Here is a 15,397-nt window from a genome sequence, read left to right as displayed (position 1 = left end):
AATAGAGCACAAGGAAGGGCCACATTTTATAAAGCAGCAGGGAAAGTTCAGCTTTAACAGATGAATGCCTTTATACATCCAGCTTTTATTCTGAGCCATTCTAACCAACCGCATTCTCATCTCGTCTTTCTTTTCCATGATAAATCTTGCCATCCCCTCTCGCCTCTTTTCTTGGTGTCTGTGACTCCACGCTCTACCTGTGATCTTTGATATCCTCTGTTGTAAGGTGAATTTCTCAGCCTCCATCCTGGACATCCTGGTGGTCCTTAAACAGTCAAGACATGAATGATAAGCATAAGAACTGAGAGAGAACACTGAAAAAGAAAGAAAAGAAAAAAGCAACCTCTCTTCTAGGTCTGACACTCACATTCAAGACCACCAGCTCTCTGTCAAGCACGCCAAATGGAAACTTTAAAAAACAGTACTATTTTTCAATTCTTAGTATGGTTATATAAAAAGTCAGAGACAAGAAATAAAAATGATATGGAGATACATATTTTATGGTATCTGGAAGACAGTAATTCTTCTGTGGTACAGAGGGTATTCGTCGTCTAAATTCCAAGTAAACTTAATTAAATTGCTTCCTTTCCCCCAGGTTATTCCTCCCTGTATCTTCATGCCATTGCCATAACCACAGCCTTTCTTTCTGATCTATAAAAGATGAAATGCTGTGTTTTTTAAACACACACACACACACACACACACACACACACACACACACAAAACACGAAAAAACCTTCCACATATGAATTCTGCAGAACTTGTGAGGTTAGGAGAAGCAGGATGGCCCGGGGTGAATATCCTAGACTTAGACTGTTAGCCAGACCTGAGTTTGAACCCTAACCATATGACATTGAGCCAGTTACTTAATATTTCCAACCCTCACTTTCCTCATCTGTGAAGTGGAAAAAATAATATTTGACTCTGTGGAGTCGTTTTGGGAATTCATTCATATAAAGAATTTCTATATAAAAAATTCAATATTAGCTGATATTAGTACTCACTGTTTTTAATGTAAACCAAATGAGTCAAGACAGTATAATATTTTATAATTCCTGTACTTGACATATTAAGACGCCTTAGAAGATTTTAAAGAACTATAAAAATAGTCTAAAGGAAAAGCAAGTAGTTTATTGTTGGTGGTTAATTTTCTTGGATTCTGTATTGAAAGGACACTCGGAACATGCTTCCTTTTTATTTGTGTTTGATGTATACAAAGGCTATATTTGTGATGAATGTCCCATTTCATCAAAGTGAGTTGGACTTAAAATGTACTTGAGAAATTGAATTTGTGTCAACTATATGGATTTAATTCTTATCATAATGTTAAACAGTGATGATAGATTCATCTGAAGAATATTTTGTTAAATAGTAAGAGTCATGATAATTACTCCCTTGAGTATCTTCCTCCTTCAGAAGAGGAATTAAATGTACCATCCCAAAGCTAGTGGAGAGAATTTTATTTTCTTCTCCGTGGATCTAGATGGGTTTTTACAAAACTGCAGGAAAATATTCTCATGGTCAACCACAGTGCTGATAATATATGCAATCGGACGTGGCAGATTATTTGAATAAAAATAGCAGCAACTACTATTAGTCATTACTGACAAAATACAGGTGCTTTCCTAATCTTTTATTCTCTAATCCTGAGAATAACTTCGAATGCTAGCCACTGTTACTCCATTTTACAGACGAAGAATTGGGAGTCCAGAAAGTAGACATACTTGAACAATCTCACTCAGCCAGTAAGTGTTGGAGCTGGGATTCTAATCTCTCTTTGGCTCCACCACTGTCCTCATTCTTGTAAAATTGTGTTAACAAATAGCACGGTGGGATTTTGTCAATGTAAAAAAGTCTTCCATAAAGATATTTAACAAGCAGGACCCGATCCCTGGAAATGTCTCACCTGGCACGTTTGGGAAGAACGAACCCAGTTTGGGTTACTTTCTTGGTGATGTAGAAGTTGGTATTTCACATTTAAGAATATATTTCTTTGATTATATTACACCTTTACTTAAATACTGGCACATAGGGGTACATCTGAGGGGAGAAACATTACTTAGGGAGTTAGTTTCGTATTATTACTGGCTGTAAAGATACGTCTATTGGGGCACCAGGTACAAATATCTGCCTTACACATTCTGGTTCTAACACTATCCTGCAGGGTCAGGCCGGACATTTTTATATTTGTAAACCGTCAGTTCCACACCTTAAGCAATCGGGTTGTTGTTTTGTGTTTTGCTTTGTGTTTTTTGTTTGTTTTAATATACAGATTCCTGGACTTCAACCACAGAGATTCAGATACAAAAGGTCTTAGGCATGACAGGAATGTATAGTTCTAAAAAGCTTAATGCTTCTGATAGCTAGGTTTTAGAAACACTGGATAGTGTATTGTGTTAGGCCTATTTTATTTTAAAGGACTTTCTTGGGTAGACTATTGCTGGTGTTTTTTGTTTTAATTCACTAAAGTCATCACTGCAGGTTCCTAAAAATACACATTTATATTTATATATATACATTTAAATTATATATATATATATATATATATATATATGTACGTATGAAAAATAGTGTGTCGTATAGATATAATATGTAAATATGTGTGTGCATACAAGATATACATATATGTATATAATATACATATATACATATTTACACACATACATAAATTTGTATTTGTGTGTGTATCATTGAAAATTCCTTAGTGGGACTCAACATGGTGTCACACATAAGGATTGATCTTGGACCTCTAGCTTTGACCAGTGTTTACAGAATCTGTGGCTTTTTGCTAGTTGGCCTCTTAACCTGGTGGTTGGTCTGAATCCTTTGCTGCAAGGAGCAGCCTTATTTCTTATGGCTGACTGCCACATTGGTCTACCCACTGTGGCTCACAGCAGTCCAGAGCCATGCCACTGGTTGAAATTGTGCATCAGGAGTTTCTACAAGTATTTCTCTAGCCATCACTGCTTGAGTTTGGTCTGTTTCAGCAAACTCATAGGATGCCAGCTGCTCAGACACTCCACTATACCCAAGAGTGTAGCATCAGTCAGAGGACCTTAACAATTGGTGTCACAGAATCTTCAGGTTGGTTTCCGTGGCCCGCCATTGTGGGCTTCAAAGAAGGATGGATGATGAATATCATAGTTGAATGTCATATGAATATCATAGTGACTACTAGTTCTGAGTGTTACTTCTAATAGCTATATAAACATCAATATTGTAGCATCTGACTTTAATTTCAGTAAAATAATACGTGTGAGTACATCAGTTTCATCCTTTAGTCACCATACGCGTACTGCCTAGAAATTACAAACTTTTTAAGAGCCTACTGAAAATGCTTATGACCAGAAAATATACATATATATTTGCTCTAGAGTATGGGAAAGAAAACTGAAAAATGGAAATTAATGTTTAATTAAATGTCTATAAAATGGTATGCTTTGCCAATTTCAGCCATAGTTAAATTTAGTATTTGTGTGATAGTGATTTTGAAAGCAAATTTTAGGGTCGAATTCCTTTTGCTGATGGATTGGAGCCAACCATCACTAAATAAATAGCTCATAGCCAAATGTTTTCGAAAACAAATTAGAAAAATCTTGTCAAATTTTTATAGCAAAAATTATTTTTAATGTGGGTTGTGGGTACATATTAATATTTTGAGGTGGGAATCCCAAAAAGGAAAAAGTCCTGGAGCTACTCCTGTTATAAAATCTCCCTGTTTGTGGGTGGCTCATTTCATGCACTTCAAAAAATGTATTTGTCAGCATAAGTGAATTCCCACATCATGCTTATCATTTAATCTTCTATTTCCAAATATTCATTCTTCATTGCTTAATTAAGGGTTTCTGCTTTTGTTTGAGGGCATTTAATCCACAAACACACATCTTCTCTGATTGGCTTCCTGATATAAAATGGACAATTTACAGATAGAGAAATGTTTTGGGAAATGCTAATACATTTTTAACTTAGAAGGTAGAAGACCATGTAAGGGAGTTTGCTTAAAGTTAAACTGAACTGCGAAGCTACAATTTGCCAGTTATGTAAAATGCAAACATTTTACAAAGGTTTCCTTTTCTCCAAGTTTATTGCATATATATATATATACACATATATGTATATATATACACATATATGTATATATGTATATATACATATATATATGTGTGTGTGTGTGTGTATATATATATATATATATATATATATATATATATATATATATATACTGTTGCTATTGCTGCTCACCCTGAGATGAAAAGATGAGAAAAGGAACCTGAGCCCCGCCTAAGAGTTGAGTGGCATTCCAGGATGTGCTGTGACATGGATGCTTTGGCAGAGAGACTAATGCAATGGGCCAAGTATCCTGGATCCCTTGACTTAAACACCACCTTTCTTGTGAAACCATCCTCGTATCCCCATGCCTGGATTAGGTGTTCCCACATGTTCCCATGGAACTCTCCAGACCATCATCAAAGCACATAGTCATTTTTTCAATTGTTGACTTTTCTCCACATTGTAAACTCCTTCAAAAGGGACTGTCTTGTTCATCACTGTCTACCCAAAATCTACAGAGTGCCCGTACATAGTAGGTCTGCAAATAATTTTTAATAATGTGAGGCTGATGAGTAAAAACACTTAGAAGGTAAATTAAACAGTGTAACTCAACAGTTAAAAAATAAAACTACATGGCAAAAAATGTGAATTTTTTATGTTCTAAGATTACGAAGAAATTTGGGGGGAAAACGTGGATTTGATGATGTTTCCAAAATGATATTAAGCCTAAGATCCTTTTAGTAAAAAATAATGTGTAAAAACAAAAGTTTAATTTGGAATAAGGGAAACAGGTAACTCTTAGTAACCTTAAGAACAACTTTATTCTTGAGCTATTATATTGAAAAATACTCAATTGTTCATCACAGACCATGAAAGAAAGTGCTAGGGTCAAATGTACTGGAGAGGCTATGGTTGGTACCCTGATCAGATCCCCTTTATCTAGCAGGTGTTCTCCATCCTCCAGCTACCATAGGTGTTGACTGCTATCAACTCACAATTGCTCCTTTTATAGAGAATTGCTCTTGGAAATGCCATCTTGGTCCCAGTCAATGACTAACTGACGTAGGTGTATAAAACTTTATGCTGGGCCAATGCTGACATAGCACCCGTACTCCAGAGTTCCCATGGGATCAGGCTGAGACCAAACTTCAGCCAAATCCAATTCTCACCCAACCTCTTCCCTTGCCCTCTCCTGTTTCCTTTCACTACCTGAAAGGTTTCTCCCAAGAACCCTGCCTCTATGAATCACAGGCACAATATCTGGCTCTCCTTCCAGGAAACCACCCATAAGATATTCGCTGAAATGAAATTTCAGCTTCTGAGGATAAACGACTCCCTATGTCGTTCCTCCCTACTTGTGGAGCCTTCACGAACAAGGAGGACTGACATTGACCTTTCCCCCCGGCCCTATACATTTCCAGACTAATTACACCTGAGATTAATATTTATTTATTCAACATGCGAATCAGAGTACTTCCTCCAGGAGACTCAATTTTATTCAAATTAAACATTTTATTAGTACCTATGTACCAGCAATGTGCTAGGAAAAGGTTGGCAATGGAACAATGATTGAAACATAATTATTTCTACCATCAAAAAGGAAGAAATCAATCTCAGCTTCCCAGGATGCTCTTTAGGTAGGAGAAGATAGAATGAAAAAAAATTTCTAGTCTTTGGATATGACCACACTAAAATACCAGCCTCTGTGCCAAATTTAGCTCCCATGTAAGAACATTTTTTCATCTTCCTTTCCAGATGATACACACGTGGTATCTATAAATCTACTGAATTCAGAACTGTTCACAAGAGTATCCTTATGGTCCCACCATGGAGGAGAGTCCTGACAGTTCATTGCTTTTTAAACTCCTTCCACATGATTGCAAGCGGGGAGTAAATGTGTCACTTCCTGCTGATCTTCCTCTTTTAAGAAAGCATGCAATGGCTTGCCTCCTTCTGTGAATAAAATTGCCCACTTGTTTTTGAGATTTTTGCCTCCCTTCTGGGCACCACCTGGAAAAAAGTCGGGGGAGACTTCCTGCAGCAGTGCCGCACAGTTTGGATTTGGGACACTTGTGATGGCCATGTGTCATGTGTGGGCTTGTATATGGCTGCACACTTGTTTCCCATCCAGTGCTGGAAGAGTTCTAAGGCAGGAAGCAAAAGCTGTCGTTTTAAACATGTCTCCTTAAGTTGTTGAATATGTGTGCAGACTTTGTTTTTTTTTTCCTTATGTAAACTTCACCTAGAAAATAAGTAGATTTTTGAAAACCACCCCGCCCCCATTTTTTATGGTAAGGTCTCCTAACCTCTGTAAATCTCGAGTTTTCTCACTAATAAAATGAGGGAATTGGACTGGAAGAGTTCTAGAGTTCATTTATCTTTCAAATATTCTGATTTTTGTATGTTCTTCTTCCTGGACGTGGTATATTTAATTCCATGTAAAATGATTTCTTTCAACTTCCATTAATATTAATTTTTTGTTGTCTAGCTACCAGATCCAAGGAAGGGTGTGTTTGTGTGTGTGTGTGTGTGTGTGTGTGTGTGTGTGTGACTTAATCTGCATCAGGGTCTGTCTCTGCAGCTCTCTGACTTAATACGTGTAACTGACTAACAGAAATGGCACAAGAGAAGTAGTAGTAAAAAGAAAAAAAACAAACACTAGCTTGTATATTAGTATAGAATAGCTACTATAACAAACAATATCTCAACCCTAAATTAAAATGGTTTAATGCAATAAAATAAAATATAAAAAATTAAAAAGTGTATTGTTTATTCACAATCCAATGCTGTCAACAGGCAAAGTAAAGGAATAGACATGTCTGATCTTTGTTCCGTGTAATCATTTTGGGACTGACTCAGGGTCTTTCCATCTTGGGACACTCTCCACTTCCACATGTGGCCTCTAAAGTTGCTACAGAAAAGGAACAGAAAGTGAAGGATTGCCCATGGGAAATTTTTATGAGCCAGAATTGGAACTGGCCCCTTTCCATTGGCCAGAATTCAGCCCTATGGCTCCAACATAATTGCTGGAACAGGAGACTGGGAAATATAGCCTCACACTGTGCCCAGGCAGAAAAGGAAAACCATAAATATTGGTGAACTCTAGAATTCTCTTTCTTATCTGTTTTAGGACTTGCTAGTATTTTAGCTTGAGAGCATGATGAAAGGATCTTGCTGACCAATGCTTTTCCTACATTCTAATCTTACTCCCTCTTCATGCCACCTCTCATACTCTCTGTCCCAACTTGTGAACCATTTCCTTTTGTCTGACCTCATCTTTACACTCTCTGTTATTTGATGCCTTGAAGTAGGAAGAAGTCATGTGAATGTGGATGAGAAGCCTTAAGAAGGTGAACTTCCATGAGCAATAAGTGCAAAGGAGAACTCACTTTTCTAATTTTAGAAACAGAATTGCGCGAGGCCAGCAAGGAGGCTGGGAGAGGTTGGTCTGAGTTGGTTCAGGATGGGAATGGATTATTCCAACAGGAAACAAATGACAAAACGAAAAGTGCACTTCTCCATGTAATAGGAGGTGATATTTTGAACAAAATTTTATGAACGTATTATAAAATTTAGATTGAAGATTTTCTCTCATGTTTTGAAATTCATGGAAAAGACCAGCATTCACAATTAAGAAGAACTGTTACTGTTTAAGAGTAAGTCATTGCAGCTGTTAAATATTTTTAGCACTCACATAAAAATAACACATACACTCAGTGATGTACAAAGATATTTGTATAAAGAACAGCATTTGCTTGCTGTTTTACACTTTTGTAACATGGAATGAGAAACAAATATGTACCCATTTGTAAGCCCACGATGACACACATTCCACAAATCTGCCCAGCAGTCAAAACTGTGTAATTGCATCCAGAAGTCCCCCCATATTCTCCTCCAAGCTACCCGTGAAGAGTCACAGGATTTCAGATATTGTAATAATACTCCCAATTTGTAATAATAAACTCCCAATTTGTAATGATATTCCCAATTTGTAATTAATACTCCCATGGATTCCTATGATAGGGATTCCCTCCCCAAAAGTCTTTTAGGTCATGAAAAACATGAATCCATACTTTTTGTCTGATCATTAATTACCAAGAATGGATCTCCTTTCTCCTTTGTTATACTTGGTTTAATAAAAATATTTTCTGGGAACAAGATTTTGCTTAAGTTTGTGTACCATTTCTTACACCTGAAATTCTTACTCTGGACAATTTCATAGAGCCAATAGACACAAATGTCTTGCCAAGAACAATTCCCATAAAGAGTTTAAAAGCAGTGAATCCCTGGAAGTTCAGAGCGAATGACAGGACTTGGGCCCCCAATGTTAAATGTTAGGTACATCTCTTCTGAAAGCCATATAAAGCAACCGACACACTGTGTTTCTTTTCCCCAGGGCTTTCCTGGAAAAGATGGATCCTCTGGCCCTCCAGGACCACCAGGGCCAATTGTAAGTATTTCCAGAAACTACTGGGATTCTGCTTTAAAGCATTTTATTTCTTTTGAGGGATTTTCTTTTAACAGACATTTCACCTAGGCAGCCATCTTTGCTACAGTGTAACAACTCAAACTTTGGGGAAAAAAACTCTTCTTAAAACATGCTTTAAAAATAATATGTCCACATGGCTTGACCATTCTATCTCTGAGCAACTTTGCCACAAGATCACCTGCATTGATACAGTTTTTATTAGACATGGATAAGGCTTGAATTTGAAAGAACTACACCTGACTGGTAGTGTGGCAACTTCTCAAAAACAAAACCAAAAAAGTCTTCCCTATTTATTTGGTAGTTGGGAGGGACCAGGAATGGGCAATGAATCCTAAAGTCTTGGTGTTGAGGGGGAGGGGACCTATCCCTGTGCCTGTGTGTGTGTGTGTGTGTGTGTGTGTGTGTGTGTGTTTCCTCTTTGAGAGCTGGCTGTCTTCAATGAGAATGAGGGAATCCTCACCTTTGCTTCATCTTCCTGCCTCTCTACTAGGGCATTCCTGGAGCTCCCGGAGTCCCAGGGGTCACAGGAAGTGTGGGACCCCAAGGTGCCCTGGGACCACCTGTGAGTATGCAGCAGTAGCCAGTCAGGATGGCTGCCCGGTCATCCCTCTGGTTAATTAGTGTTTAAATGCACCAGCATCTCTGTTGGTCAAAAATGTTTATTCAATGTTAGACGCTGTGGGAATCTATAAAGGAAAACAAAGAAGCTCCTAGGATAAAGACATATATACATATATGTTTCCATTGTTTGTTATTCTGTATTTGGCTAACTAAACTCAATGCCATTCTTACAGGGATTGGGTACAAAAGTTATGTGTTCATCAGACCTGTCTCCTGGATAAGAAAAGTTCTGAGAAAGTCAAGCATGAGTGAAAGTGAGAAGGGGAATAGGTTTTTCTTTTTTAAGTTCTACAAGAAAGACAGAATTTCCCATTAAAACATACTCACGTATAAGAGAATCAGGGTGTTGGAATAAAAGCACAGTGGATGGAACTAATTATTTCCCACTTTGCTTCTAATCTCTTAAATTGGTGTTTAAATATGATCAATGGGCACGGGACGAGTAGGATGGGGGGAGAAACAAATGAGCAGATCTGGGCCTGTTTCCTCATCTGTAAAACAAGGCAGTTCCATTGCATGGCCTCCAAAGCCACCTTTGCCATCTTCCTTCTAGATGTAGGTGTTAGTCAGCATTCTGATATTATCTGTGACATACTCAGTCTGTATCCATAAACTAAAATAACCAAGATATATCAATGTCTATGCTACTGCAAGCGTGCTAAGAATTTGTGGAACAGTGAAATCTGAAGGGGGAAGGTAGGAGAGGTCAACGAATTAGATTCCTATTGCTGCTGTAACAAATTCCCACAATCTCAGTGGCTGAAACCAATACAAGTGTATTACCTTAATGTTCTGTAAGTCAGAAGTCTGATGCGGCCCCCTCTGGGGTCAAGTCAAGGTGCTAGCATTTCCTTTTCTGGAGGTTCTAGGGAAGAATCTATTTCCTTGTCTTTTCTAGCTTCTGAAGACTACCCAATTCCTTGGCTCATGACCCACTTCCATCTTCAAAGCCAGCAATACTGCCTGTCTCTGAGCCTTCTGCCTGTCCCATTTCCCTCTGAACACAGCCCAAAAGGTTCTTAGCTTTTAGGGACTTAACATGATTACATTTGGGCCATCAGATAGCCCTAGATAATCTCCCTATATAACCTCAAGATCCTTAACTAAGTCATGCTTGCAAAGTCCCTTTTGTCACATAAGGTGATATATTCACAGATTCTGGGAGTAGAGCATGAACACTTTTTGGGGAGGCCTTTATCTGCCTACCACAGTGAACAAGACATAACAGAAACATTGATTCTTATTCGGAAAGACACCTCTCTTCCTCTAGCTACCCAGTCATGTTACTCCTTATTTTTATAAATTATTTCAATAAAATTATTTCATCCTCAGTGTTCTTTTCTAAACTACGATTCATATGACGTATGTGCAGACACACAGAAGATATAAAAAATGCCTCCAGATTTCAGCAAACACACCCTAATTTGCACACACAAATAAATGTCTTCCTTAGGGCATTTAAGAATGCCCTCTTAGGGCATACAAGAATACACTTATTCCAAATACATTGTCATTGTTCGAAACACTTTTAGATCCGTTCTTTTCAAATCCAGCTGACAATGGATCACAGAAGAAAATCGATTGCTTTATCTTCACACATTTTTGTTTTTAATCCAAAATAATATTACCAAGTATGGTCATGCCCTGACACCAGCATCTGTGAGCACATGCAAGCATGCACACACACATACACACACGCACACACACACACACGCGTGCATTCCTGTCTCCACCATCCTTTCACTGAAAACTAATCTACTCATTGGATTCTAGGCTTTCTCTCGCCAGAAAAAGAGATGATCGCTGGTACCAGTCTCCAGTCTGCTTGCCAGGATGTGCTCCTGGGAACAAAAGTTCCAGAATATGTCAGCAGGGCTCAGAGAGCAAGGGCTTCGAGTTAAAGGAGTGTCAGAGGCAGTGCATACAAAATCTGTTTCCCAGAAAGTCATAAGAGATTTTAGGACATCAAAGGCTTTGAGGCATCCTGAAATGAGACAAACAAACAAACACTATTTAATTTGGTTAGACAGTAAACAAACGTATTTGTGCATGAGGTGGTCTTGTACGTTGCACTCTTCCTGACATCTCCTAGAACTAATTGTCCTTAATCCAAGCTGGGTTGGTCCTGATCCAAGAGGGATGGGATGAGAAAGAAGAACAGGCTCTGGAGACCTTGGGAGGGGACAGCGAGGTGCATGAGGGGTAGAGTGAGAGGTGGAATACCTTTGGAAAACAACCCTGCCCTGTGTATCCACCAGGCCTTTTGTAAACTCCGGAACAGACTCTAAATGTGGAGCATGCAGAAATATCAATAAACGTTTTTCCAGAAGTAAAACACTTGCTAATAATATTATCTTTGCTTGTTCTGCATCAACAGAAAAGGGCCCCTGATGGCATTTTTATCAGAGACAGAAGCCATTTTGTTTGCTTTCACAGACACTCGGTAGGGATGTCACCGCAGGCTTTGGGGATCTACTCAAAAGCCAGTGGTTCTCTGAACGGTCCAGCCCAGACTTTTCCTTGTGTTTTGGGCCCCAAGCAACCAGGTGCCTGCTGGCTGCTAGACTGGCGTGACTAGTAAAACGGACTCAGTGTCATGGTGTAAGGCCTTGATTGTTTTCCCATGGATGTCTGTCTAGGAAGGCAGCAGGGAAAGAGACCAAGAAAGACAGACTGCCCCACTGAAAATAACAGCATGTTTCCTACAGTCAGTGCCAGGAACGCTTGCTGTCATGTACCCTGCCTTCAGCCGCTGACTTCCCAGGGTGGAATGTACACTGCTGCTTCTGCGGTCAGAATTCCTACCCGCGGTTTAAGCGTGGGCTAAAATGGAGTGCCTCCCTGCAGGGGTACAGCCCATGATAAAGCACATGGAAGAGGGGCCATGTCTTTAATGTGAAACCAATATAGGTAGTAGTAGGTCCATCTTTTAAAGAATACTGCATGAGAAGTCAGGACACCTGCGTTCTAGATGTGGCCCTGACATGATTTGAACTAGCTGTGAGAGCCTCATCACCTAAGCCATTGATCCTGCCTCTCAGGGCACCAGTTGCCTAATTCATTCCTTTAAAAACGTTTACTGAGTAGCCACAATGTGTATAAGAAACATGAGGGGAACAGGGTTCTGAGGCGTACAAAAGATACCAAGAGGTTTTTCTACGTTAGTGGACAAGCTAGAGAAAATGATTTTTTGTTTTGTTTGTTTGTTTTAATATAAGTGGGTATAATAAAGGGCAGAAAGTGAGAAATGCCTTAAGGGAAAGGGGGAAAGTTGCTATCAAAGGTCCACTGAGAGAGAGAGAGAGAGAGAGAGAGAGACAGAGAGAGGGAGGGTACCCCTGAGCTGAAGGTGTAGGAAGAGCAGCGCCTGCAGAAGACAGAATTTCAATGAGATCTTGCAAGGTGGGTGTGATTTACCCCCGACATAGATGGAATAAACATAGAGCAAATACAGGGCTCCCCCTCTCTTTTATACATTTCACTATTTTTCAACTCTTTCTCTTGCTTCATCGCCACAACCACGGTTTTATTTCAAGCCCTCTTCATTTTTCACCAAGATTATCACAAGAAACTAATTGGCCCTCTTGTCTCTGCTCCTGCCCTGGTCTGGACCATTACCCAACTGCCAGGAGATCTTTCTAGTACTATTCTGATATGTCATTCCCTGGCTTGAATCTCCTCAGTGGATCCCTCTCCCAGAGGATGGGTCCCAAATATGCAGCCAAGTATACATGGCCCTTCTTCATGACGGACCCATGCTTTCCCTTCCAACTTGATCTTGTATCATGCCTTCAGGTGGAGTTGAGTCACGCAAAATTATTTAAAGCTCCCCAAATATATGTCATACTGTTTCACAATTTACTTTGTTTTATTTTTTATTTTATTTTATTATTTGCCTTTTGGGAGGCTCTTTTGTTTGTCTGGGCTGCTTTCTCCTCCTTTCTCCACCTGGTGAGCTCCTGGCTATTCTTTCTTTAAAACCGTGCCCTTTCCATGTGAGGTCACCCTCCCCTCCTCAGGCTGACATAGTTCATCTGTCAGTGTCCATTTGAAAATGAGAGTCCCTTGAGGGCAGAAATTTTATCATACTCATGTTTTCATTCCTAGACCCCAGCCCAGTATCACAGAGGGTACTTACTAAGTATTGGTTAAAAGAAAGAGAGAACAAGGATTTATCCGCAGTCTAGTTAGGCTGATAGTAAGGAGAGTATTAGATAATTATTCTTACAGATTGGGGGTCAGAGCATGGAAGACCTGTAGAGCCGAGCTAGGATGTTTTGATTTTAGTTAACAGACATCTTTAATATGTGGGACTTGGACCGTGAAATTATTCCTCTTCCCTTCAGCACTAAAATTCTCTGAATCTATGAATGTAGCTACTGTATTTTCTTTTCTTTACATTTCCAGTGTTCCTGAAATTAAAGGAAAATGTGCCACTTTTTTTCTGGCCTACATCTGCAGGGAAGATGTGTTTCCCACAAAGCATACTTTTGTGGACTTACAGGCCTTCATTTGCTCAGGAATTTTTATTTTGTTTTTGTTTTCCTTTGCAAAAATCAAAGGAAGGATGTCAGAGAGTTGGACTAAAACTAACTTCTTGCCATACAGATATTTCATTAAATGAATCTTTCACTGAGACCGCCTAGCTCTGTGCTGTAGCTACTTAATTGCAAGCATGGTGAGGCTGAGGCTGAAGAATTTCAGTCCTGATTAAACACATCCATCCCTGGTACCAGAAGGTGCCAACAGCTGCTGCTGCCCACTTACCTTATCACTCAGGTCTGTGCTATAATTCCTGTTTCTAAGTCTGAAACGTTTCAGACAAGCCCATTCAGTCAATGATAGCTAGCCTGGAAATGTCAGCTAGTATATTGGTTCAGAAATAAAAATACGATAAGATGGATTTTAAGAAATGACTCAAGTTGAAACCTAATTTTGAATTACTAGAGTTAGGTTGGGGGAAATGTATGTTTGCTTTTTTATTATTGTTTAGCTAGTGGACATATTATCTTCACTGGAATAGAAGTTTTTATTGGCTAGCAAGTTTGTTGAGCGGTGTCTTCTGTCCTGGCCGCTGTGGAATGAACTGGGGATTCGGGATTCCAAATGATTGGGTTAGGCCCCAGCTTTTCTGTGTTTTTTTTCTTGTGTGACCTTAGGCAAGCTATTTAACCTCTCAATGCAGTACTTTCCTTATATGTACAATGGAAATAATATCTCATAAAGTTGTTACACAAAATAAATGAGTTTATCTTCAAGGAGTCCTAGAACATTAAATGAGTTCATCTTATAGGGCTGTGAGAAGGGTTAAATGAGTTAATACCCTGAGAACAGGGTTTGGGACATGCGAAAAGCCGCTTAATATTAACTACTAGTATTGAGTTTCTTAATATATTAAAAATGTGAAATATTTACTTGTTTTGGTATGCTGATTTTTGGTTTTGTTTCACATCTAATGCTTGAAAAGCTGGTTCCATTAAGGATTTATTTTGTGGTGACATAAGCAGCTCTTTTCTCAAGTAAGACCTACCAGAGGCCATTACTGCATCTTTAGGTCCAGTTGTGAAGCCTAAGAAATGAGGGAAGAGGACATGGCATGTATATTTATTTCCCCAAGGGGGAGGGAGGGTGCCTTGTAAATCTTTTGCAAAAAGTTTATATAATGAAAATTGGGTACTTTTAACAGAATCAACTCTTTTTCTAATGATCTAGATGCCCGGAGCCTGAGTATATCAAATATTTTTCTTTCTTTTTTTCAATCAAGGCAGTTAAAATGAAGCACAGATTGGCTTGCCACCCATGCTTGAAGTGAAATTCAGCCTTTCATTTATTCATTCAACACATATTTTTGAGCACCTGACATCTTCCAAACATATTCCTAGGACCTGGGGATAAGTTCATAAGCTAGACAGAATGCCTTATTGAACTTCTACATTGAAAGAAGTCACAAATAGTGAGGATCTGCTTTCTTTGTGGAGGCTGAGATACTTCTTGCAAGTCCAGCTTTGGTATTTTTCATTAGTTTCTGTCCCTTGTGTTACCTCGTTCCAAATAATGACTGCATTATGAGATACTAGCATGTTAACCTCATAAAGGACCCCAGAGACCATTTAACTTAATGGTCTCATCTTACAAAGAAACTCAGAGCGTTTAAGTGGCTAGCAGATTCCATGTCTTATATCTTTTTACCCAAAATATTAGTATGAAAAATTTCAAACACATACAAAATTGAAATAA

At 38.9% G+C, this 15,397-nt stretch overlaps 1 protein-coding gene across 3 annotated transcripts in view; it reads left to right on the top strand.

Moving 5' to 3' along the window:
• The window catches only part of COL14A1 (collagen type XIV alpha 1 chain), a 202,731-nt gene that overhangs the window by 160,775 nt on the left and 26,559 nt on the right, over nucleotides 1-15,397 (top strand). For all 3 annotated transcript variants that reach the window (XM_081070910.1, XM_081070912.1, XM_081070911.1), the window contains exons 41-42: nucleotides 8,447-8,500; nucleotides 9,030-9,101. In XM_081070910.1, coding sequence (XP_080927036.1) covers nucleotides 8,447-8,500; nucleotides 9,030-9,101 — 126 coding nt within the window. The remainder of the gene's footprint in view (nucleotides 1-8,446; nucleotides 8,501-9,029; nucleotides 9,102-15,397) is intronic.

This window comes from Rhinolophus hipposideros (assembly GCF_964194185.1).
Source record: "Rhinolophus hipposideros genome assembly, chromosome: 13".
In the NCBI taxonomy this organism is placed as follows: Eukaryota; Metazoa; Chordata; class Mammalia; order Chiroptera; family Rhinolophidae; genus Rhinolophus; species Rhinolophus hipposideros.
This window is presented reverse-complemented; position numbering and strand designations above follow the sequence as displayed.